The sequence below is a fragment of the Leucoraja erinacea genome, chromosome 1, assembly GCF_028641065.1.
Source record: "Leucoraja erinacea ecotype New England chromosome 1, Leri_hhj_1, whole genome shotgun sequence".
Lineage (NCBI taxonomy): Eukaryota > Metazoa > Chordata > Chondrichthyes > Rajiformes > Rajidae > Leucoraja > Leucoraja erinaceus.
Genome location: NC_073377.1, coordinates 42434086 through 42459588, shown reverse-complemented (window position 1 = coordinate 42459588; position 25503 = coordinate 42434086). Strand labels below are relative to the sequence as shown.

The 25503-nt window shown below is 42.7% G+C and overlaps 2 protein-coding genes across 2 annotated transcripts in view; both read left to right on the top strand.

Annotated features, from left to right (window-relative positions):
* The first annotated feature begins 1052 nt into the window (after positions 1-1052).
* Positions 1053-25503, top strand: part of pigo (phosphatidylinositol glycan anchor biosynthesis, class O) — a 31417-nt gene continuing 6966 nt past the window's right edge. Inside the window, exons 1-7 of the mRNA XM_055633434.1 lie at positions 1053-1663; positions 5578-5721; positions 9879-10002; positions 13790-13946; positions 18483-18659; positions 18886-20482; positions 23333-23533. Coding sequence (XP_055489409.1) covers positions 1189-1663; positions 5578-5721; positions 9879-10002; positions 13790-13946; positions 18483-18659; positions 18886-20482; positions 23333-23533 — 2875 coding nt within the window. The 5' untranslated portion in view covers positions 1053-1188. The remainder of the gene's footprint in view (positions 1664-5577; positions 5722-9878; positions 10003-13789; positions 13947-18482; positions 18660-18885; positions 20483-23332; positions 23534-25503) is intronic.
* The window catches only part of vcp (valosin containing protein), a 156161-nt gene continuing 134680 nt past the window's right edge, over positions 4023-25503 (top strand). Inside the window, exon 1 of the mRNA XM_055633438.1 lies at positions 4023-4033. The gene's annotated coding sequence lies outside the window, so the exon portion shown is untranslated. The remainder of the gene's footprint in view (positions 4034-25503) is intronic.

Sequence of the window (25503 nt, the reverse complement as noted above, 5' to 3'; positions counted from 1 at the left end):
TAGCTTTCACCTTGGGGAGTGTTGTAGAATTAGGTCTTGTTCTGATTTGATTTCACAAAATGCAACACCTCATACGACCTCGCAACACCTACAGTAAGCTCCATTAACCATATAACAACTACAGCACGGAAACAGGCCATCTCGACCCTTCTAGTCCGTGCCGAACACGTATTCTCCCCTAGTCCCATACACCTGCGTTCAGACCATAACCCTCCATACCTTTCCCATCCATATAACTATCCAATTTATTTTTAAATGATAAAAACGAACCTGCCTCCACCACCTTCACTGGAAGCTCATTCCACACAGCCATCACTCTGAGTAAAGAAGTTCCTCCTCATGTTACCCCTAAACTTCTGTCCCTTAATTCTCAAGATGTCCCCTTGTTTGAATCTTCCCTACTCAGTGGGAAAAGCTTATCTCTCCACTGCACTCTCCCCCCCCCCCCCCCCCCATCATGTCAGAGACAATAGCCAAACATAGACAATAGGTGCAGGAGTAGGCCATTCGGCCCTTCGAGCCTGCACCGCCATTCAATATGATCATGGCTGATCATCCAACTCAGTATCCTGTACCTGCCTTTTCTCCATACCCTCTGATCCCCTTAGCCACAAGGGCCACATCTAACTCCCTCTTAAATATAGCCAATGAACTGGCCTCAACTACCCTCTGTGGCAGAGAGTTCCAGAGATTCACCACTCTCTGTGTGAAAAAAGTTCTTCTCATCTCGGTTTTAAAGGATTTCCCCCTTATCCTTAAGCTGTGACCCCTGGTCCTGGACTTCCCTAACATCGGGAACAATCTTTGGTTTCTATGTTTCTATGTATCTTTGCTGTTGCCTGTACAGCCCGTGTGTCAGGTGGCGCCGCGACGGGAGGGAGGGAGGCTGTTGGGCGGCCGGCGGGAAGCAGCGGCGCTGTTGGAGGCGGGCGGTGGCGGTGTGTGTGTGTGTGGGCGGGTGCCGGTGGGAGGAGGTGGAGCCCGTGGTGGGGGGAGCAGGTTGCCGGGGGAGGAGGAGGTTGCCGTGGGGGGGTGGGGCCCGGCCGCGGGTGGGTGACCATCTTTGACCTTGGTGACGGTTTGCGGGAAGATCCGAATGGCGCCATCTGATTGAAGCGGCCGCCTCGCTGCTTTGCGGAGGGAGAGGGATAGAGACACAGAGAGCCTGTGGGAGCCGCCATCGCCACCATGCCCCGCCTGGCCACGGTGCTGTCCCTCTGCTGGACCTGCCTGCTCTTCAGCGCCGGCCTCGGCCTCTTCCTCAGCGGCTTCCTGCTGGTGCGGCTGGAGCTCCGCAGCCCCAGCTCCTGCCTCCACTCCCCCTCCTCCACTCGGCATTTTAATCCGTGCTGGATGCCGAGGCGCTTTTCCAGAGCTGTCGTGGTCGTCATCGACGCCCTGAGGTTTGACTTTGCCAAGTATGATCCTGGAAACACCAATCCCAAACCGTACGAGAATAAACTCGAGGTGATCCATCAAAACGTCGTTTCTAAACCTCAGCACGCCAGACTGTTCCGTTTCAGAGCCGATCCGCCCACAACCACCATGCAGAGGATTAAAGGGATGACCACCGGTACCTTGCCTACCTTCATAGATGTGGGCAGCAACTTTGCATCAACAGCAATTGAGGAAGATAATTTGATCCAACAATTTGTGCTAAACAGTAAGTTAAAAATGAAAGTGGTTTAATATAGGGTCATGGAAAGTTGGCCACAAATTCTCTGCCACAGAGGGTAGTTGAGGCCAGTTCATTGGCTATATTTTAGGGGTAGTTAGATGTGGCTTTTGTGGTTAATGGGATCAGGGGGTATGGAGAGAAGGCAGGTACAGGATACTGAGTTGGATGATCAGCCATGATCATATTGAATGGCGGTGCAGGCTCGAAGGGTCTACTCCTGCACCTATTTTCTATGTTTTACAACATTGGCCATTAAACCCATCAGTTACAAAGAAAATAGACACAAAATGCTGGATAAACTCAGGTCGGACAGGGCAGCATCTCTGGAGAAAAGGAATATGTGGCGTTTTGGGTCGGACCTATCTTCTGTCTGCAGAAGGGTCTTGACCTGAAACGTCACCTATTCCTTTTCTCCAGAGATGCTGCCGGACCTGCTGAGTTACTCTCAGAATTTTATGACTATCTTCAGTCAACATCTGCAGTTCCTCTCTACATTCTTTGTCAGTTACAAAGCACGAGTCAACAGTTCCCTTCGTAACATTTCACTGAGGGAGTTTTGGATTTGTTTCATACTCGTCCTTGGATCCTACAGGCATGCTCCTTTTTTTTAAACCACTCTGCCACACGCATCCTTGTGGAAAACCTTGCTAAAATCTATGTAGTCCATATCGAACACCTTGGTCGGACCAACCTTTGTTGTTATCTTTAAATTTTAATCTAGTTGCCTCGAGGTTGCTTAAAGAATACAAGCTGATTGTTCATGATTACAATATGAACCCGGATTGTATTGTATATGCATATTTGGAGATTATTTGAAAATGATAGACACAGAGTGCTGGAGAAGCTCAGTGGGTCAGGCAGCATCTCTGAAAGTAGGAGGGGGGGAGGGGGCGAAGAGCTGAAGGTGAGAAAAGACCGGGACCAATTAGAGCCAGCCACAAAGGACCTCAGGCAGGTGGTGCCCTGCTGGGCCCTTGTTGGCGAGGGTAGGTGTGAACTTGAGGGGTACAATTTGAAAAGCTGAGGAATTAAGTGGGGAGGGGAGTGTGCATTGAAGTTACTTAAATTCAGAGAGCTCCATGTTCATATTGCTGGTTTGTAAGCCACCAAGGTGAAATATGAGGTGCTGTTTCCAATTTGCTAGTGGCTTCTAAGGTGAAATATGTATCAGTGTTTACATATTCACATATTCTGTTGTGCTGCCGCAAGTAAGAATTTAATTGTCCCATCTGGGACATATGACAATAAGACACTCTTGATTCCAGGGGAGAAGGAGGAGGAGGAGGAGGAGGAGGGGGGTGGGGGGGGGTGGGGTGGGACAAAGCGATGGCCAACAGAAAGAGGTTGCAGCTGGTGAGAGGGGAGGGAGCCCCACGGTGACAGAGCATGTCAGAGCAGCGGCCTGAGCATCGTCAGGTCTGTCCATTGTAACCAAAATCCATTATAAAGGGTCCATTAAATGAGGGTTTACTGTATTTATAGGACAAAGAAGTAGATGGGTTGGGTAGTAAGATTTCAGATGACATCAAGATTACTTGAGTTGAAAGCTGTCAAGGTACATAGTTATATAGGGTGATTTCACGAAAGGTCACTGGAGCGTAGATCTGCACCCACATGACCGAAAATCTCAACTGGAGTACATGATATACATCCGGTACATGTTAGTGAATGGGAAAACACGCACTTTCCCACCCGTTAACAACATCGAAAACGGCCAGTTTTTGAGCTGCAATTTACTGTGCCAGTCGGGGTGACCGTGAGGCACGGCTACCTACATTTACAGTCCAAAAAAAAGATAGAAACTAAGGTAAATTAAAGAGGGAGCTGAAGGTGCCAATCCAGCAGAAGTGAACAGCGGACATTTGCCGTGGAGATTTAAAGGTCCAAAATATCGGGAATTATCGCGTTTGCTCGCTGAGTTTCATCAAAAGTAAGTCAATAATGCCTTACTTTTGATGAAATTCAGCGAGCAAACGCGATAATTCCCTATATTTTGGATCTTTAAATCTCCACGGCAAATGTCTGCTAAGCAGTTCCGCTTTTTTTCCACGTTCAGTTCCGTCTTGTAATTACCTTAGTTTCTATCTTTTTTTTTGCCTGAAAATTTAGGTCGCTGTGCTTCACGGTCACCCCGACTAGCACAGAAAATTTCAGCTCAAATATCGGCCGTTTTCCATGTTTTTAACGGGTGTGAAAGTGCGTGTTTCCCCATTCACTAACATGTACGGGAAGTGACATATGTCCTCCAGTTAAATTTTTCGGTAACGTGAGGGGGGATCTACGCTCATTTGACCTTTGGTGAAATCACCCTATATGGATTGGCTACAGAAATGGGTGGAGAAATGGTACATGGGGTTTAATGTGGGTTACTGTAAGGCGTTACTGTTTGAGAAATCAAATTTAAGGAGAGAGTATACTATTAGTAGCAGGTCCGTAAACAGCCTTGATGTGTTGAGGGATCATGGGGTCCAAGACCATAACTCCCTGAAAATGAAAACACAAATGGGTAGAATGGTAAATGTTGTATACCTGCCTTCATTGAGGACATTGGGTTTAAAACTCAGGAAGTCACAAAACTCTGGTTTGGCTGCATTTGGAGTATCGTGCGCAGGACTGATAGCCCCATTATAGGAAGTCTGAGGAGACTTTGAAGAAGGTGCAGAACAGGTTAGATGGTATTAGTTGCAAGGAAAGGTTGGCTAGAATTGGATTGTTTTCTCTGGAGCATTATCTTGGGTGTGTGGTGACCTGACAGATGTTTTTAAATTATGGAAGGTAGAGATAAGATGGTATGGTACTTTTTTTGTTACATATACCGAGGCATAATGAAATTCTTTTTTTTTTACAGTTCTGTTCAATTATCACTATACATAAGTACTTAGATACATCTTGAATAAGCATTGCAGATACAGTCCAAGTGTATAGCAGATGTACACTGAGACAGTATACAGAGCCACCAGTTTGGCGGCATTTTCAAATCCCTGTTGTTGTAAATGCAGGGATCCTGATCTGACCATGAAGGCCGGTTGACCTGACGGCATTGTGGGGTTGGCCTGGCCAAGTGTAGCGTTGGTGCCCTCCTCTGTCGCTCTAGCCCACGTCCAGTCCATGTGCTCGGCCTCTTGGATCGGTGCCCAGTCCAGCCGAGGCCTCCAGTGGCCACTGCTGCCCGCAGCTGGTCTATTCACCGGCCTTCCTTCCGACTCCTTCCACTCTGGGCGGGCCAGCAGGGCCTCCAGGTGGGTTCCACAGCACAGGCGAGGCCTCGGACTCCAACGGAGGAGCCGGGCCTACTGGGCGGGTCCTCTTTCCTATGTCCGCGGCAGGCAAGTCCCCATCTGCAGCAGGAGAACTAAACCTGCCGGGCGTGTCCTAGGTCTGCGGGTCGTGGCCCCCCGGGATACAGATGGACAGTCAGAACCTTTCTCCCATGTTGGAAATGTCAAAAACTAGAATGCACGGCTCGAAGACGAGAGGGATAAAGTTTACAATAGAAATGCATGCCAGGTTTTTTAAACAGTGAGGTTATGTACCTGGAATGCGCTGCCAGAGGTGGTGCTGGAAGTAGATATGATCGTGTACATGATTTAAATGTATTTTTGATGGGCTCATAAATATGTATCACGCGTAGGCAGGATGGATTAGTTTAATTTAGCATCATGTTCGGCTCGATCATTGTGGGCCAAAAGGCCTACTCCTGAGCTGCATTATCCTGTCTTCTACATTAGCTTTGTTTCTTTGTTATTGGATGCTGCTGACCTGCTGAGCGTTGCCATCGTTTTCTGTTTTTGTTTCTTATTTTCAGCATCTGTAGTTTCTTATTTTTAAAGTACAGCAAGAAAAAGTGCATTTAAGTTAATTAAATTAAACAACTTCCACGTGTACTTTGCTTCCTTTAGAGAAGAAAGTGGTATTCATGGGAGATGACACGTGGGAAGCGCTGTTTCCAAATAAGTTTGCCCGATCATTCCCCTTTTCTTCTTTTAACGTGAGAGACCTTCATACAGTGGATGATGGTATCCTTCAACATATCTTCACAACAGGTAAGAAATTAATAAGTATCTCAAAAATCTATACTTTATTAAATCCATGCAGATAAGGCATAGAATCCGCTTTGTGTTATCTTTACAGGGACTTGTATTTTAACCTTTAATTGTGAAATAAAACAATACTGCTTTCTGTTTAATCATGATTCCTCAATGGAGAAAGTTATTGCACATTTTGTTGTCAGTTTAATTTTGTGCAGATTATACGAAGATTTGACATTGATGTTAAACAACAATTCAGTTGTCAGTCAATCAATTCCAAAACAAATTTTGGTCAATCTTTCCTAATGTTTCAGCAAGGAGGTGTTAGGTGAAGGTGCTAACATTGGGATTATCAATGTCCTCAAACATTGATTTTGACCGAATGACACTGCTTGGTGTTCGAGGATGAGCTAACTCTATCAAGTATAAATTTATGGAGCTAATAATTATACATTGATTGATCATGTATTTTGGCTGTCAGTGTTATGTTAATTATTAGAATGAAAAATATTGCACTTTATGATACTTAAGTTCTTAATCATCAGTGAGGTATTTTTGTTGTCAAACACAGTGGTCAGTTTATGTATTACCATATATTACAAGGTCCCATGGCAGCAATTTGATATTGATCCTATTCTTTGTGATATTCACTTAATGATAAATATTGGCTGGATCACTGGCTATAAATTTCCCACTCTTTGAAATTGTCAATCTTTTATGTCTACCTGAGAGAACAGTTTAAAATCTCAGCTGAAAGATAACACTGAAAGATGCACAGCATCCTTCTTTGTTGGATTAGGTATTATCGATCATGTGCTTGAGTTTCCAGTGAGACTTGAGCCCAACGCCATAAACTTGAGGTAGCATAACATTAAATATGCCTTGACTGATACAAATACATTGATAGATGCTCCTGAACACATCATCAGCGATGTAACCTGGGGTCATTGGGTGTTTCGGGTCTTTCAACATCAGACACCCTCACCCAGGCGACCCAGCCGTGGTTGATCAGACCACGACTTGTGTTCAGGTGGCATTCGCTCCTCCCCATGGACCTCCTCTCCTGATCCAGAGCCATCTCGAGGCCTTCTCCACTGCCTCTGTGGTGTTCTTGATGGCCTTTCTCCTCGCCACTTCGTTTATGCCCAGTGCACTCAAGGCTTTGTAGAGCGATTGCCCTGCAAAACCTCTGCAGCCAACCTCGATGGGCATACACCTTGCCTTCCAGCCCTGCTTACGGCAGTCTATGACCAGCTCTTCATACTTGGCCATCTTCCTCTCGTGGGCCTCCTCCAGACGGTCCGCCCACGACACTGTTAGTTCCAACAAGACATTGTTTTTGGTCGCCTCTGAGACCAGGAGGATATCTGGCCTCAGGGTGGTCATGGCAATGTGCTGTGGGAACTTCAGCTGTTTCACCAGGTCTAAGGAAAGCTGCCAGTCCTGCGCAGTTGCCAGGATTCCTGACAGATTCCTGGCTGCTGTGGTTCTTGGCAGCTGCACTCCGGCCTTCACGAAGGTGATCATCTGGGTGGTGGGGTGTTCTCGTCTACAGCTGCTGATTCCCAAGCTGATGGCTTCTGCAATGGGTTTAAGAACCTTGTTGTGACGCCATGTGTACCGGCCCTGCCCAAGAGCCTTTGGGCAACAGCTCAGGATGTGTTCCAACGCCCCCTTGCCCGAGCATTGCGGGCAATCTGGAGATTCTGCTGAATGGATGATTCCGATGAATAGAATGAGGAATATCTATTTTTTGTGTAGTGTTATACATATTTTGTGCAATAAAGATAGATGAAAAACCTTTTAATTTTTCCATGACGTGTTCTTCTCTTATGATTCTGTGTGAAAGCTAGTGAGCCAATGGCTGTCTTTCAAAGTTTCCTTTTATAAACATATATGAGAAAAACATCAAGTAGACAATAGGTGCAGGAGGAGGCCATTCGGCCCTTCGAGCCAGCACCGCCATTCAATGTGATCATGGCTGATCATCCCCAATCAGTACCCCGTTCCTGCCTTCTCCCCATATCCCCTGACTCTGCTATTTTTAAGAGCCCTAACTAGCTCTCTCTTGAAAGCATCCAGAGAACCTGCCTCCACCGCCGTATGAGGCAGGGAATTCCACAGACTCACCACTCTCTGTGAGAAAAAGTGTTTCCTCGAATCTGTTCTAAATGGCTTACTCCTTATTCTTAAACTGTGGCACCTGGTTCTGGACTCCCCCAACATCGGGAACATGTTTCCTGCCTCTAGCATGTCCAAGCCCTTAACAATCTTATATGTTTCAATGAGATACCCTCTCATCCTTCTAAACTCCAGCATGTACAAGCCCAGCTGCTTCATTCTCTTAGCATATGACAGTCCCGCTATCCCGGGAATTAACCTTGTAAACCTACGCTGCACTCCCTCAATAGCAAGAATGTCCTTCCTCAAATTAGGGGACCAAAACTGCATACAATAATCCAGGTGTGGTCTCACTAGGGCTCTGTACAACTGCAGAAGGACCTCTTTGCTCCTATATTCGATTCCTCTTGTTATGAAGGCCAACATGCCATTCGCTTTCTTCACTGCCTGCTGTACCTGCATGCTTACTTTCATAGACTGATGTACAAGGAACCCCAGATCCCGTTGTACTTTCCCTTTTCCCATCTTAACATTGATTCTTGTTAAATAATATATGATTTTGAGACTTATTTTGGTATTCTGCTTTGGGAATTCCAAGAATCCAGCTTGGATGGGAAATGCATTTTAAATAACTGGCATGGCGTGGGTAACACAAGCGAGACAGTAATTAATGTGTGTTGTTAGAGAGACAGGCAACCATAAATTAAGATGCAGGTTGCATGTCAGTCACCTCTGCTGATACATTTCCCATTTCCCCGAAGGGGATAAAAACCAGTTGGGCTTTTTTTGTAGTCACAGCTCTCAAATCCCTGGAATGAAATACTTCTGTTTCCCTCTTTCTGGTGGCATTTGAACTTTCCATATTTAGATATCAGTTCAATTATAGCAATAGATGCTCACACAAGCCCTGGATTGGTTAGGGGGTGGAGCACCTAAAATTAACTCTGAGTGAAGAACCATGTAAATTTGGTGCCTGTAATTTATTCATGTGATGATAGATTTTTCAGAAGGATTGTCCTGGTTCTTAATGTTCCTTTGAATTTTGTAGTGGTTTTCCTCAATTATGAATGTCATTTTGGCATTATGGTGACAATATTATTCATTCGCAGGTATTGTTAATAAAAATAGAAAATGTTGGGGATCACCCTACAGGTCAGGTATCATTTAGAAATGAGAAAGACTTAACACTTAAAGTTGAGGACTTCAATCTAAAATGTTAACTTTGTTTATGTTGCCTGACATGCTGACTGTTGCTAACATTTCTGTTTTTATTAAAGAGACTTGCATGGAAATTACCATCCATCAAACACAGAACAGTACCATACAGGATCAGGTTCTTTGGCTCACAAGAACTGTGCTGACATGATGCCAAACTAAATTAATCCCATCTGCACATGAACCATATTCCTCCATTCCCCGCATATTCATGTGCATGTCTAGAGTTAGATAGAGCTCTAGGGGCCAGTGGAGTCAGAGTTAGATAGAGCTCTAGGGGCCAGTGGAGTCAAGGGATATGGGGAGAAGGCAGGCACGGGTTATTGATAGGGGACGATCAGCCATGATCACAATGAATGGTGGTGCTGGCTCGAAGGGCCGAATGGCCTCCTCCAGCACCTATTTTCTATGTCGAAATGCCCCTCAAACGTCATCATCACATGTTTCCATCACACCCCATGACAAGGCATTCCAGGCACCTTACCATTCTGTATAAACTTGCCTCAAACATATCCTTTAACCTTTCCCCCTCCCACCATACATCTACGCCATCTAGTCATTAAGATTTCTAGCTTGTGAGAAAGACTTTCACTACCTACCTTATGCAAGGATCTTCCCTCGGCCTAAGAAGCTCCAGAGAAAACAATCAATATTTGTCAAACCTCTCCTTACAGCTAATACAATTGTGGTGTTTACAAACATTTCTGCTAATCGAAATGTACTAAAGTCTTTTTATCCAGCTTTGCCTTGTGAACTGTAGATTAATTGTTCTTTTGTGTTTGACAGTTCGTAATGTTATGATTTCTACTAATTACGAGTTTGTTCTCTGCTTACAGTGGAAGCTGGTGAATGGGACGTGCTCATTGCACATTTTCTAGGCGTTGACCACTGTGGGCATAGATATGGGCCTCGCCACTCAATGATGGCAGAAAAGCTCAATCAGATGAACCAGATGCTGAGGTATGTTTGAAGTGAGGACTGTAATTAAAGCTGTTTGAAAGCTAATACAGTGGGTTATCTTGAAATGTATATCGGTATCAATGTCAGGTTTGTGCTGTATTGGCTAGTTGCAGGTGTCCATTTGTAAACCTAGTACTATATACCTTCTTTTTAGATTACGTTGCAGAAATGAGCAAATCATTTACTAGATCAATCTAGGCTAAAGCCTGGCAAAACCTTTCTCTTTATCATTAATTCCTCGTATGTTGCAAAACATATTTGGCGAATAAAGTGTGATTCTGATTCTGATAGTTATACAGTGTGGAAACAGGCCCTTCGGCCCCTTGCCCACACTGACCAACATATCCCATCTACACTAATGTAGGAAGGAACTACAGATGCTGGTTTAAATTGAAGATAGACACAAAAAGCTGGAGTAACTCAGCGGGACAGGCAGCATCTCTGGAAAGAAGGAATGGGTGACGTTTCGGGTCGAGGCCCTTCTTCAGACTGGTTAGAGATAAGGAAAACGAGAGATATAGACGATGAGAGATGTAGTGAAATAAAGAACAATTAATGAAAGAAATGCAAAAAAGTAACAATGATAACAGAAACAGGCCATTGTTAGTTGGGTGAAAACGAGAAAACAGTCTCATTTTCACCCAACTAACAGCTAACAATGGCCTGTTTCCATTATCGTTACTTTTTGCTTATACTTCATTCATTATTCTGGGTACATTTGAACAAGAGGAGTTGAGTATAGGAGCAAAGAGGTCCTTCTGCAGTTGTACAGGACCCTAGCGAGACCAAACATGGAGTATTGTGTGCAGTTTTGGTCTCCCAATTTGAGGAAGGACATTCTTGTTATTGAGGGAGTGCAGCGTAGATTCACCAGGTTAATTCCCGGGATGGCGGGACTGTCATATGCTGGTATAATGGAGCGGCTGAGCTTGTATATAACCTTATAACAATTACAGCACGGAAACAGGCCATCTCGGCCCTTCTAGTCCGTGCCGAACACGTATTCTCCCCTAAAGAGGTATACTCTGGAATTTAGAATGATGAGAGGGGATCTTAATGAAACATATAAGATTATTAAAGGTTTGGACACGCTAGAGGCAGGAAACATGTTCCCGATGTTGGGGGAGTCCAGAACCAGGGGCCACAGTTTTAGAATAAGGGGTAAGCCATTTTGGACGGAGATGAGGAAAAACTTTTTCACACAGAGAGTTCTGAGTCTGGAATTCTCTGCCTCAGAGGGCGGTGGATGCTGGTTCTCTGATGCTTTCAAGAGAGAGCTTGATGGGGCACTTAAAGATAGCAGAGTCAAGAGATATGGGGAGAAGGCAGGAAAGGGGTACTGATTGTGGACGATCAGCCATGATCACATTGAATGGCTCGAGGGGCTGAATGGCCTAATCCTGCACATATTGTCGTCTATTGATTAAATATCTTTTGATTGTCCATGGAAATTCAGTTGCATCCAGTTGCAAGATTTTTCTAGGAATTTACTGAATTCATTGTTTTGCTTTAAAGCCCTTACCGTGACCTAGGGCGGTTACGGTGGCACAGCGGTAGAGTTGCTGCCTTACAGCACATGCAGTGCCGGAGACCCGGGTTTGATCCCGACTACGGGTGCTGTCTGCGTGGAGTTTATACGTTCTCCCCGTGACCTAAAAAGTTGATTTGCAAGTCGAATCGGTAGTAAAGAAAGCAAACTCAATGCTAACGTTTATTTCAAGAGGGCTTGTATACAAAAACAGGGATGTAATGCTGAGGCTCTATAAGGCTCTGGTCAGGCCACATTTGGAGTATTGTGAGCAATTTTGGGCACCATACCTGAGGAAGCATGTGCTGTCTCTGGAGAGGGTTCAGAGGAGGTTTACAAGAATGATCCCAGGAATGAGTGGGTTAACATATGATGAGCATTTGGTATCACTGGGCCTGTACTCGCTGGAGTGTAGAAGAATGAGTGGGGACCTCATTGAAACTGACAGAATAGTGATAGGCTTGGATAAAGTGGATGTGGAGAGGATGTTTCCACTAGTGGGAGAGTCTAGGACTAAAGGTTAGAATTAACGGATGTTCCTTTAGGAAGTAGATGAGGAGGAATTTATATCGTCAGATGGTGGTGAATCTGGATTTTTTTGCCACAGAAGGCTGTGGAGGCCAAGTCAGTGGATATATTTAAGGCAGAGATAGATAGATTTTTGATTAGTATGGGTGTCAGGTTATGGGGAGAAGGCAGGAGAATGGGGTTAGGGGGGAGAAATAGATCAGCCATGAATGAATGGTGGTGTATTGATGGGCCAAATAGCCTAATTCTTCTCCTATCCCTTATGACAATTGTACGGGATAGTAATGAAGGAGAAAACACACAATTTAATCTTAAACATTTTAAAGCACAAATCAAAGATTGCAACATGTCCATAAGATAATAATTAAAGCTGAAATGCCATGATTTTTAATAAATGTCAGCTTGATTTTTTAAATATTTAATAGTCTATGCAGCTAAAATTAGATTTTTTTTCTCACTCCTCACTCCTCATAACAAGGGCCCCCCCCCCCCCCCCCACTCATAACAAGGGCAGAGTCCCCCTTGTGCTCACCTTCCAACCTACCAGCCATCACATACAACACAGATAGTTCTCCAACATTTTCGCCACCTCCAACTGATCCCACCACTGGTCACATCTTCCCATCTCTTCCTCTTTCAGCTTTCTGCAGAGATCGCTCCCTCCGTAACTCCTTGGTCAATTCGTCCCTTCCTACCCAAACCACTCCCTCCTCTGGTACTTTCCCTTGCTACGACAGGAAATGCTACACTTGTCGCTTTACCTCTCCCCTTGACTCCATCTAAGGACCCAAGCAGTCTTTCCAGGTGAGGCAGAGGCTTACCTGCACCTCCTTCAACCTCATCTATTGCATCCGCTGCTCTAGGTGTCAGCTGCTCTACACCAGTGAGACCAGGCGCAGGCTTGGCGATCGCTTCGCCCAGCACCTCCGCTCTGTGTGCATTAACCAACCTGATCTCCCGGTGGCTCAGCACTTCAACCCCCTCCCACTCCGAATCCGACCTTTCTTTCCTGGGCCTCCTCCATGGGCTGAGTGGGTCCCATGGCAAATTGGAGGAGCAGCACCTCATATTTCTTGGGTAGTTTACACCCCAGCGGTATGAACAGGTAGTCCTTGCTTTTTCCATCCTTCCCCTCCCCTTCCCAGCTCTCTCACAGCCTACTGTCTCCGCCTCTTCCTTTCTTCTTCCCGCCCCACTTCCACATCAGTCTGAAGAAGGGTCTCGACCCGAAACGTCACCTATTCCTTCGCTCCATAGATGCTGCCTCACCTGCTGAGTTTCTCCAGCATTTTTGTCTACCTTTGGATTTCTTGTTAGATCACTTACCTAAAGATTTTGCTGCAGAAGACTACAAAACAGCATTCCTTGCAGGAAGCAAAGTGTATGGCCTACAACATCTTGTTCGTGTTTAGCTGGACATATGCACTGTGACGATTGGTGTCCCTTTCTCACTGTAGTTGCAAGCTCTAAACCTAATTAATTGCAACATTGAGAGAAATAGTCCTAGGTTTCCGCATTGCCTTCTTTTCACATATGGGCTGAAGTTGTGCAATGCAAGGAGAAACTGAGTCACTTTCCTACATTGTGGGGAAGGTCACTTTCCTACATTGTGGGGAAGGGATAAGAAATTTGTGTTAGGTAAGGGCTCTTAATTGCTCAAACTGTTCAAAATTGTAAAAATAAAGCAGCAGAATAACTTTTCCTGGTTTAAATAAAATCTTTATCTGATAGGTCATTAATTGCAACACTTCAAAATGATACCTTGTTGGTGGTAATGGGAGATCATGGAATGACAGAAACAGGAGATCATGGGGGTGACAGCGAAGGAGAAGTTGATGCAGCTTTGTTTATTTATAGTCCGCTTCCCATGTTTGAGATCAAAACTGAAGTAAGTCCTGATTTGCGGAATGTAATTTTTATCATGTTATTGTGCTACCAGAGATAGTCATAGAGATGAACGCATGGAAACATGCCCTTTGACCCATTTGTCCATGCTGGCCAAGATGCCTCATCTAAGCCAGTCCTATTTGCCTGCATTTGACCCATATCCCTTGCAGCCTTTCCTATCCATGTACCTGTCCAAATGTATTTTAAATGTTGCACTGAACCTGCCTCAACTACGTCCCCTGGCAGCTCTTACTGTATATTCACCACCCTCTGTAAAGATAAAGGTTGCCCTCAGGTAACTATTAAATCGTTCACCTCTGACTACAAGCCTATATCTTCGAGTTCTTGATTTCCCTACATTGGTAAAAGACTTGGCATTTACCCTATCTATACCCCTCATGATTTTAGACATTGTTATAAGATCACCCCTCAGCCTCCTGTGTGCCAACGAATCAAGTTCTAGCCTGCCCAACCTCTCCCTATAACTCACATCTTCATGCTGTAACAACATTCTCATGAATCTTCTCTGCACCCTTTCCAGCTTGATGCCATATTTCCTACAGAAGGGTGACTGAAGCTGAACACAATACTCCAAGTGTGGCCTCACCAATGACTTGTGCAATTATAACATGGCGTCCCAACTTCCATACTCATTTTCTTAACTGATGAAGGCCAATGTACCAAAAGCCGCCTTCACCACCCTATCTACTTGCAATGTCACTGTAGTTGCAGTGACCAATCTAATGAGTATTCAGTGCACTCCTTTAATAGCAAGTTTGACCTTCTTTGGGTGAGGAGATCAGAACCACATTGTTGCCTATTAAAACCTTAAATAATTGTAGTAAGAGATCTTTACTCTTGTACTCAAAACAATGTAAAGTTTCCTTCTTCAGTATTTAACTCCTATGTTTTCTATCATAGTGCTCGAATTACCCCCTAATTTTCTTTGCCACTCAAACATCCTTCCACTATATTTCTCTTTCTTCTGCATTTATTGCTGTCAACCTCTCTGGAAGTCTCTGCCGCTGCAACCTCTTTTCCTGTCATTTTAGTTAAATCGCCCTAACAAGCATTTCCTGTCAAAATTCGAAAACCCCGAGAAATGTAAAATGGTCCACAGTATGTAAATGTTCAATATTTTATGTGCACTATGCAAAAGATCTTTATTAAAAAAAAGCCGAACTACATATTCTCCATTTGTTTTAACCTTTCTAGTTATCGCTAATTATGTGACTTGATAACATCTTAATTATTTATCCTGTATGTCCTGTATCCTGTGCACATTACAGGGAGATATTTTCCACATTTTATTAATTGCTGTATGTTCAAAGAAATTAACCACTGTCTTTTTTTTTTGTGTTAAACCATGATGCCACACTTGGAGTCAGCCAAATGACTTGTTTGTAGTCCGATGTTAGTCAAACATGTAAATTGACAGAAATATTTTCACGTTGACGTTTTGATGAACACAAATTGCTAATAAACTTTTTTTCTTTTAAATTAGATGACATATGTAGAACATAGAATAATACAGCACAGAAATAGGCCCCTCTGCCCATAATATCTGTGATATGCAAAAAAGTAGCAATGATAAAGGCATTGTTAGTTGTTTGTTGGGTGAGAGTCGTTACTTTTTTGCATATCTTTAATTCATTGTTCTTTATCTCTGCATCATCGTCTATATCTCTCGTTTCCTTATCCCTAACAATCTGGTCTCAACCCGAAACGTCACACATTCCTTCTCCAGAAATGTTGCCTGTCCCACTGAGTTACTCCTGCTTTTTATGTCTATCTTCAGTTTAAACCAGCATCTGCAGTTCCTTCCTACACGTGTCGGTGCACGTGATCCATGTCCCTCCATTTCCTGCTATCTAAAGACCACTATTGTATCCACACATTGCGGGCACCCTCATCCCTCCGTAAACAAAATCACAATTTAACCCGCACATCTCTTTAAACTTTGCCTCTTCTCATCTTAAAACTCTCCCTTATAACTTCTAATGTTTGACCTTTTCACGCTGGGAAGAATACTTCTATCAGATCTCCCCTTAACCTCCGGCGCTTAGTGAAAACAATCAAAGTCTGTCCAAAGTCTGAAAGAAGGGTTTCAGCCCGAATCGTTGCCTATATCCTTTGCTCCATAGATGCTGCTGCACCCGCTGAGTTTCTCTAGCATTTTTGTGTACCAAAGTCTGTCCAACCTCTCCGTGTAGCTAATATTCCTAAAGCTAATACTCCCATCCAGACAACATTTTGATAAACATCTTTTGTACCCTCTCCAAAGCCTCCACATGCTTCCTGTAAAGAGGGGCAATACTCTAAATGCGGCCTAACCAGAGTCTTATCCAGCTGCATCATGATTTCCTGACTCTTATAATCAATGCCCCAACCATTTGAAGGCAAGTATACCAAATGCCATCATTACTATTCTATCAAATTATGTTGTCAGTTTCAGGGAGCTATGGACTTCGATCCCATGTCCTCTCTATACATCATTGCTGTTAAGGGGTTTCCATTAACTTTCTACTTTCCCCTTGCATTTGACCTCCCAAAGGCAATCACCTCAGACTTGCTCTCATTAAAATCCGTCTGCCATTTCTCCACCCTATTCTCCAGCTGATCTATATCCCGCTCTATACTTTGTTAGCCGTTTTCAGTGTTCAGAACTCCAGCAATTTTGGTGTCATCTGTAAACTTACTAATTAACCCATCTACATTTATGTCCAAGGTGTCAACTTCTCTACATTGGCGAGGCCAAGTGCAGGCTCGGCGATCGTTTCGCTGAACACCTCCGCTCAGTCCGTCTTAACCTACCTGATCTCCCGGTGGCTCATTAACTCCCCTCATCCATTCCCAATCTGACCTTTTTGGCCTGGGCCTCCTCCATTGTCAGAGTGAGGCCCAGTGCAAATTGGAGGAACAGCACCTCGTATTTCGCTTGGGTAGTTTACACCCCAGCGGTATGAACATTGACTTCTCAACCTTCAGATAGCCCTTGCTTTCTCCATCCCCTTCCTAGTTCTTCCACTAGTCTTAATGTCTCCGCCTACATTCTATCTTTGTCCCTCCCCCTCCCCATACATCAGTCTGAAGAAGGGTCTCGACCCCGAAATGTCGCCCATTCCTTCTCTCCAGAGATGCTGCCTCACCCTCTGATTTACTCCAGCATTTTGTGTCTACATTTATGCCCGTCATTTATATATATCATAAGCAACAGAGGTCCCAGCGCAGATCCCTGTGGAACATCACTGGTCACAGACCACCAGAATAACATCCTTCCACCACAACCTTCTTATTTGAGTAAGTCAGTTCTGAATCCATATGACCATCACCATGAATCCTGTGCAGTGAAGGTCCTGACCCGAAATGTCAGTCCGAAGAACGATCCTGATCTTAAACGTCACCTGTCCATGTTCTATAGTCTAAAGGGTCCGAACCCAAAAAACATGACCTATTCATGCTCTCCCAGTCTGAAGTAGGGTCCTGCCCCAAACGTCACCTGCCCATGCACTCCACAGTCTAAAGAAAGGTCATAATCTGAAATATCACTAACCTATATCCATACACCCCCAATCCATCATGAAGGAGGATCCGTACCCGAAACGTCACCTATACATGTTCTGCAGAAATGCTGCCCGACCCGCTGAATTACTCCGGCACTTTGTGTCTTTTTACGAATCCTGTGCATCTTAATCTTCTGAATCTGGATACAATGAGGGATTTTATAAAATGCCATAACATTCTATGTAGCTAACATCCACTGCCCATCCATCTTAGTCGCCCCTCAAAAAACTCAATCAGAAATAAGACATGTCCTACTGCCTACAAACCCTGTCGACTGTATGTTATTAGCCGATTCTCTTAAAAATGGGAATAAATCCTATCCAGAAGAATCCTCTCCCAATAGTTTCCCTGCCATTGACATGAAGCTTACTGGCCTCTAATTCTCTGGATTATCTCTATAAAAGAACCAATGTGAGTTACTCTACAACCCTCCGGATCTCGCTTGTGTCTAGAGAAGATGCAAAGATCTTTATCAATGCCCCTTCAATCTCCTCTCTTGCCTCTCTTAGTAACCTGGGATATATCCTGGGGGTCTATCCATTTTACTGTTCTTCAAGAGCCCCAACACCACCTTGTTCTATATCTTAAACTGCCCTTGCATATCCATCTACACTGATATCACCTCCATTGCCTTCTGTTTTGTGAATACAAATGCAAAGTACTCATTTATACCTCGCCTACATCCTCTGACTCCCCTGACATTTGATTTAATTTCCAAAATGACTTTTCTTACGTGTGTTATGATCTAATTTTAGCTTCTGTCAGTCTCTATCTTCATTCTCCTCATGAATGGAAGGAAAGAACTTGAACAAGAAAGTTTGTATGTTTTGAGGAAAAGATCTGATAGTAATGTTATGGAATGATGTATATCTTTCCACATACAAAGACAGGTTATTTTTGTTTGAAAAAATTTGTGGTCATCCCATTATTTATTTATTTTAAACTTTCACTCACCCGTATTTTCTGAATTTAGGATCCAGAGGTCGTGTCTCAGATAGATCTTGTACCAACCCTGGCTCTTCTACTTGGAATTCCTATTCCATACAGTAATATTGGCATGGTGATAGCAGACATGTTTACCTCTTTACCAAAGCTGGGTGATGATCAGTATCTTGAACATGCAAAAGCACTTCGCATTAATGCCATTCAGGTACAAGACTAAAAGTTTTGTTGTGTTTTGATTTCTGTCACATTGTCGCTTCCACCTTAAGTTGCACACATTATAATTCTAAACCCTATTTTATTTATAACAAGAAGCACGTATGTTATTAAATAACTCATGGCAAACTATGGTTGCTAAAGTGCAAAGAAACTTGAATATTAACAATGCTGTGTCACTACTTTTAGTAATGTTGTGTAATATGTTTATTTTAAAGGTGAATCGATTTTTGGAATCTTATTTTCAAGTAGCTAAGGATCTTCCCTTGGAAAAGCTAAGTTACCTGAAGCAATTGTTTTCCACTGCAATGGCAGAATACAATGACCTGATTACAGACCAACATGTTTTTGAAAAATTTGTTCCAAACCAAAACCACCTTGCCAGGATGCAAAATCTGATCATCACAATGCGGCGTTACTTGAGGGAGACCAAGGAAATGTGTCAAGAATCATGGGCCCGATTCAACCCTGTGCATATGCTGTGTGGTATTATACTTCTAACAGCAGCCTGCGTACATTGTTTTCTGGTATCTGAAAATGTGTCAACTTTTGAATCCTTACACAGAGTTCTACTTTTCTATCCAATTATCTGGGGCCTGGCTGCAGCGTTAATAGTCAGTATCTGGATGCTGATATCTGGCATTATGGTAAAGTCTCTGACATTATGTTGTTGGGTGGCTGTTGGTTCACATTTGGGCTTCCATTGGCATTTTTGGAGATCTAAATACATTAAGAATCAAGTTGCAAACAAATTATCCCAAACCTCTATTGCTGCTATTCAAGAGAAGTGGCAAAGTTGGTGGAAGATCTTAATTCCTTTGGGACTTACCTTATTACGGTGTGGAGCCATGTTTTCCAATAGTTTTGTAGTAAATGAAGGGCAAGTAGTATCTTTCCTTTTGAAGTCTATTGTGACTTTCACAGTCCTAGAACTAAAATGGAATGGAAAACTTAATCATGGTTTAAATGTGATAGACATGCATAGGAACCCTAGTTTTGTAACATATAAAAGAGAATCTCTTTACATAATTGGATTACTGGTTACCTTTCTGCTGTGTGTGCTTTGCTCCAATAACTTTTATAACTGTCGTGAAGAACTTGCAAATTGTGAACCCTCTTCCTTCCTCAGGCCTTTGTCAAGTTTAAGTAATAGGCAAGAAAGGAACGTCCATTACATTTTGTCAGTGTTGTCACTTGGATTCTTGGTCTACCTCATACGAAAATGGTTCCTTCATTACGGAAACCTCAACAGCTCTCATTTGATTGTGTTATTTGTACGTTTGGGTTTCCCTTTTATCGCTTTTTGCTCATGCTGCTATTGGGCTGTAAATGCTGCCCCTGAAGAAACTTCTGTTAAACTTCATGATATGAAAGAGAAGATTGTGGTCGTTCTCCCAGGCATTGTCTTTGGCCTTGTAACAACCGGCTTCTTTATCGTGCTGTGGAATCCAATTACTGTCTTTGTGAAGGAAAATAGACAGTCTGATGAAACTCTTATCCCTTCCTGTAAAAGCTCTGCTGAAATGAAAGCTGATTCTCTACACGTCATCCCACTGATATACCGTAAAATACAACAATCAATGAAAATACATTTTAATGGTGATCGGGATGAATCTCGGACGGTGGCTGCTTATGGACTGGGGACTGTATACTCTGCTGCACTCCTTATTGTTATTGTTCTTTTAGCATTTTTACTTATTCTGCTTCATAATGAGAGAATGTCACTGGCTTTCCTGCTACTGTTCTTGGAGGGATTTTCTCTCCTGGAAATACATGGTATGGCAAGGAATCTTTCATTACAGACTGATAACACAGGTATGTACTTTGTCCAAGAGATTTCATTTATTGTGTAGTAGCAATTTGCTGCTTTTTAAATAACAATTGATTGGTCCTTTATAATTTTGCTTTCAAACATTTTGTGGATTGAACAGTAGCTGATCAAAAGTGAGCAAACTATGTATTTTACATCTATTGTATTCAAGTATGTCAAACATCAAAGATTCAATCGGGCTCAAGAAGGTCATAGTCCTAATGTGCAATATAAAGATTGTCAATATGATTTATTTTGAGGAGGATCACTAACCCTTGAAGATGCGTCGAAGAGATTAATTAAGAAAACAGCAAGGACAGGAGACCTAATATGATCTTAATATCAAAGGTGTTTATTTGGTTGGGAAAATGCTTTCAGCAATTTGTAGATTGGTCTAAAAGCTTACCTTCAAGAATCAAATGGGTGAGAAAATTATTATTTTGTGCAAATGCATGGTATTGGAAGCACTAGTTTAAGAACTGATTTTAAAAAGGGGCCTTTGACATGAAATCGTAACTCGGTTTCTCCACAGATGCAGACTGAACTGTTGAGTATTTATAGGAGTTTATATTTCTTCAGATAACTTCTATCGACAGAATTTTGCTGTTGTATTCAACTTTTGGTTACGGTATAGTCAACAATGATAGTTTTCATTGTTGATTGGACCTTAGTTTTTCTCTGATAGGCCATTGAAGTATAGGTATATTTGTGCTTGGATAAGAATATTTAAGACCATAAAACAATGAAAACAGGTTAAAGCCATTTGGACCTCGAGCCTGTTATGCCATTCAAGAAGATCCGACTATCCTCAAATCCACTTTCCTGCCCTCTCCCCATAACACTTGCATCTGTTGCTGATTAATACTTATCTATCTTGGTTTTGAATATATTCAAGAATTCCACTTCTACAGCTCTCCAGACAAAGTCATGCCAAAGGTTACACAAAAAAGCTGGAGAAACTCAGCGGGTGCAGCAGCATCTATGCAGCGAAGGAAATAGGCAACGTATCGGGCCAAAACCCTTCTTCAGACCCGTTTTCGGCCCGAAACGTTGCCTATTTTCTTCGCTCCATAGATGCTGCTGCACCCGCTGAGTTTCTCCAGCTTTTTCGTGTAACCTTCGATTCTCCAGCATCTGCAGTTCCTTCTTAAACAAAGTCATGCCAAACACTGTCAACCATTTGAGAGAATAAATTCTTCCTCTTCTTGGCCTTAAATGGGCACCTGCTTATTCTGAAACAATGCCCTTTGTTTTTTTTTTCATTTTGTGAAGAGAAACATCATCCCAGCATTTACCCTATCAAGCCCCCCTGAGAACTTTTATGTTTCAATAAGATCACATCTCGTTCTGAACGTCAGTGAGTACAGACCCTACCTTTCCTTATAAGGCAATGCTTTTGCACCAGTCATCATCCAAGTGAATCTTTACTGGAACTGTCACTTTCATTGAAATAATTAACAATAAATGCAAGTTTTGTTGTTGCTCTGTTGGTAGGATACAACTCTGACTGCACTATTTCTTTGGTTCCTCATAAGTAGCTGTCTTTCAATTATGGAGTAGTCTCCTAAATCTTTAACTAATGATAGGAAATGCTGGAAGTGAATTGTATAATTATGTTAGAGAATGGTAAAGCACGGAAACTAGCCCTTTGGCCCAGCATCAAGTGAATCTTTACTGGAACTGCCTCGATTTCATTGAAATAATTAACTCTAAATCAAGTACTCTTTTGCACTTATTCAACACATTTCACTTTAATTTCATTGAAATGATTTCATCAAAATAATTAACTCTAAATCAAGTACTATTTTGCACTCATTCGACACATTTCACTTTAATCTCATCATATCGTAGTCAATTTTTTCCAGATGCTATGACTCATCTATACAGCAGGGGCAATGTTCAGAGGCCAATTAATCTATCAAGCAAAATATTTTGGGGATTTGGGGAGAAATTACAGCACCCAGTGGAAACGCACACAGTCACAGGTAGAATGTGCAGACTGAACACAGTCAGTCAATGACGAAGGTCAGGATTGAACCTATGTTGGTGGAACATTGAGGCTGCATCCCTGTGGTACTCCATTGATGTTTGAACAAGGAACATAAAACAAGATGTAGATATCCTGTTTCTTGAATGTTCTCAGCCTGAATAATTTTGGCAATCTCTTAACGTGTCTTTTGGTGTAGATGATTGTTAAATGCGTAATTACTACAATAACTGTGACCATGTGGCTATTTGGAACAACTATAATTAAATATCATTTATATATTGTGCTTAATGAATCAAATCGGTCTGGTCATTTGTGGGTAAACATTGAAAAGCAAAGTGACCATTCAGGGTGCCAGATTCTTCATAAAATAGTAACTAATTAACGTTTTGGAAGAAATATGTTGCTTTTATCAATTGTGTTAGATTTTACTTAAAATTCCATGCCTTAGGGTCCAAATGCCCTCAAAACAACAAAAGGTAATAAATGAAAATTGGGGGAAAGTTCCATGTAAAAGTTAGGTATTTCCTGAGATTGGGAGTTATTAAATAAACCTGTCTTAAGTGCTGAGAGCGATGGACTGGTGAATTTTTTTACTATAGAATTATCTTGAATTGTTTCTGCCATAGATCCTAACAATAGATGTGACAATATGTATAATGATGTGATAATGGAAAGGTTTCGTGCATGATACTATTAAATATAGTGAAAATTCACCTTTTATTTGTATACTTCAGACTTCTGTAAAAGTTTTAAAGTGGATAATTAATTTTTTTTTGGCAGGTGTTAGTGGTGATTACAAATTAACTGTTGACTGATTTTCAGAGAAAACGTCACATTTTACACTGATTTTTTTTCCTATTTGAAGGCTATTTTACAGTCCCATGGTATGCCGTTACAGCCTGGGTCTTTGCAGCGACACAGTTCTTTTATGCCACTGGGCATCAGCCAACATTCCCAACTATCCAGTGGAATGCAGCCTTTGTTGGGTTCTCTGAAGGGCATAGCACCAATATACTGCCAGCAATATTGGTTGGAATGAATACCTTTGCTTCTCATATTCCCGGCAGTTACTCAATCGTGAGTTTGAGTCTTGCAGGTAGGGAGGGTTAGGCTGGGATCATTCTTATCTTAGTGCGGGAGACAAGTATAGGAGAGGGGTACTGACTGTGTGGGCAGAACTTTGGAAGTGATTTCATTCTCAGGTTCTCCCTGTCCCCCCAATGGAGGAATCCGCTCCCCGATGGGCCGTGTTCGCCTACAGCCCGAGCTGCGCCACCCCAAGAACAAGACGTACCTTGCACACCATCACAGCTTCTGCCCCTACGGGGAGCGTGTTCCTCTGGAGTTGGAGCGGGGCTGGGCTGGAGTTATTGATCTGGGATCTCCGTGCTTGCAGTGGGCCTGGGGGTGCGTTCCTCCCGTCAGGGGGCGCAGCTCGGGCTGTGGGCGAACTTTGTCGCAGAGTTCTGCTTCTAATCTTCTCCCACCCCCCTGTACAGGAGCTGAGAAGGAACTGTGCCCCAGTACATGTTTAGAATCACAAAGTCAGTTACAGCAGGGGAAAGCCCTACAGCCCACTCATTCAGCTCCTGACCAAGATGGTCACCTACCTTCCATTGTCTGCATTTGGCCCATATCCCTCTAAGTTGTTCAGACCCATGAACTTGTCCAAATGTCTTAAATGTTTAAATGTACCCCCCACTGCTACTTCCTCTGACAGCTTGTTTGATATCCCCACCACATTCTGTGTTCACTTTGCCCCTCTGGTCCCCTTTAAATCTTTTTCCCTTCTACCTCAAACCTATGCCTTCTAGATTTAGACTTCCCTACCATGGGGAAAAAAGACTGTGATCATCTGCATTATATATGGCCTTCACAGTTTTATGAACCTCTCGAAGATAACTCTTCAGGCTCCTACATTTCTCAGAAACAAAGTCCCAATCTATCTACTCTCTCCTTGCAACTCGAGTGCTCCAGTCTATTTTGCCTGGGAAAGGTAAAGAAAAATCATATACCTATTATCTAAACGATGGATTTCAGTTTGAGATGCAGTATGTCCTGGTGTATGATTCACAGAAGGTTTATGTGCAGGTACAACAAGTAATTAAGAAATAAAAGGTTATCGTTAATCAGGGGACTTGAATACAGAACTAATGAATTATGCTTGAATATATAGGATACTGGTGAGGCCATATATGGGGTTAAGTGTACAGTTTAGTCTCTTTTTCAAGAAGAATCCTAATGTGTTAGAAGCAGCTCAGACTAGGCGCACTGTATAGGCTAATGTAGAAACAAGAAATTGCAGATGCTGGTTAATTTACAAAAGGACACCAATGCTGGAGTAACGCAGCAGGTCATGTAGCATCTCCAGAGACCATGGATAGGTGACGTTACGGGTCAGGAAGAAGGGGCCAAATGCAAAGTGTTACTAATTGAAGTTCTCTGGAGATGCTGCCAGACCAGCTGAGTTGCTTCATCACTTTGTGTCAAGAGTGTTATATAGTCACATGTCCCAGACAGAACAATGAGATTCTTACATGCAGCAGCACAACAGAATATGTAAACATAGTACTCTGTAAACGAATATAATACCTGTAATTAATTGATCGGAAAAGTGAGACAGGGTCGGCGAGTTAATTGATTTATATATTGACAGATCTTGACTGTGTAGATGTGGAGATTATGTTCCTTCTTGTGGAGAATCTAGAACAATGGGTCACCATTTGAGACAGATGAGACCATTATTTACTCTATCTCTCTCTCTCTCTCTCTCTCTCTCTCTCTCTCCAAGGGCTTGTCTTTAGGAATTTCTCAAAAGATGGTGGTAACAATGTCTTTGAATGTTTTTAAGGCAGCGATAGATTTTTATTTGATAAACAACGAGGTGAAAAGTGTCATCCACTGATGAACCATAATCTTATTAAATGGCAGGTTAGACTTAAGGGGGCAGGTGGCTTACTACTAATTCATATGTATTGTTTAGAAAAAAAATAAGATCTTCTGTAATCATTATACAAGTAAATGAGGCTATATGCT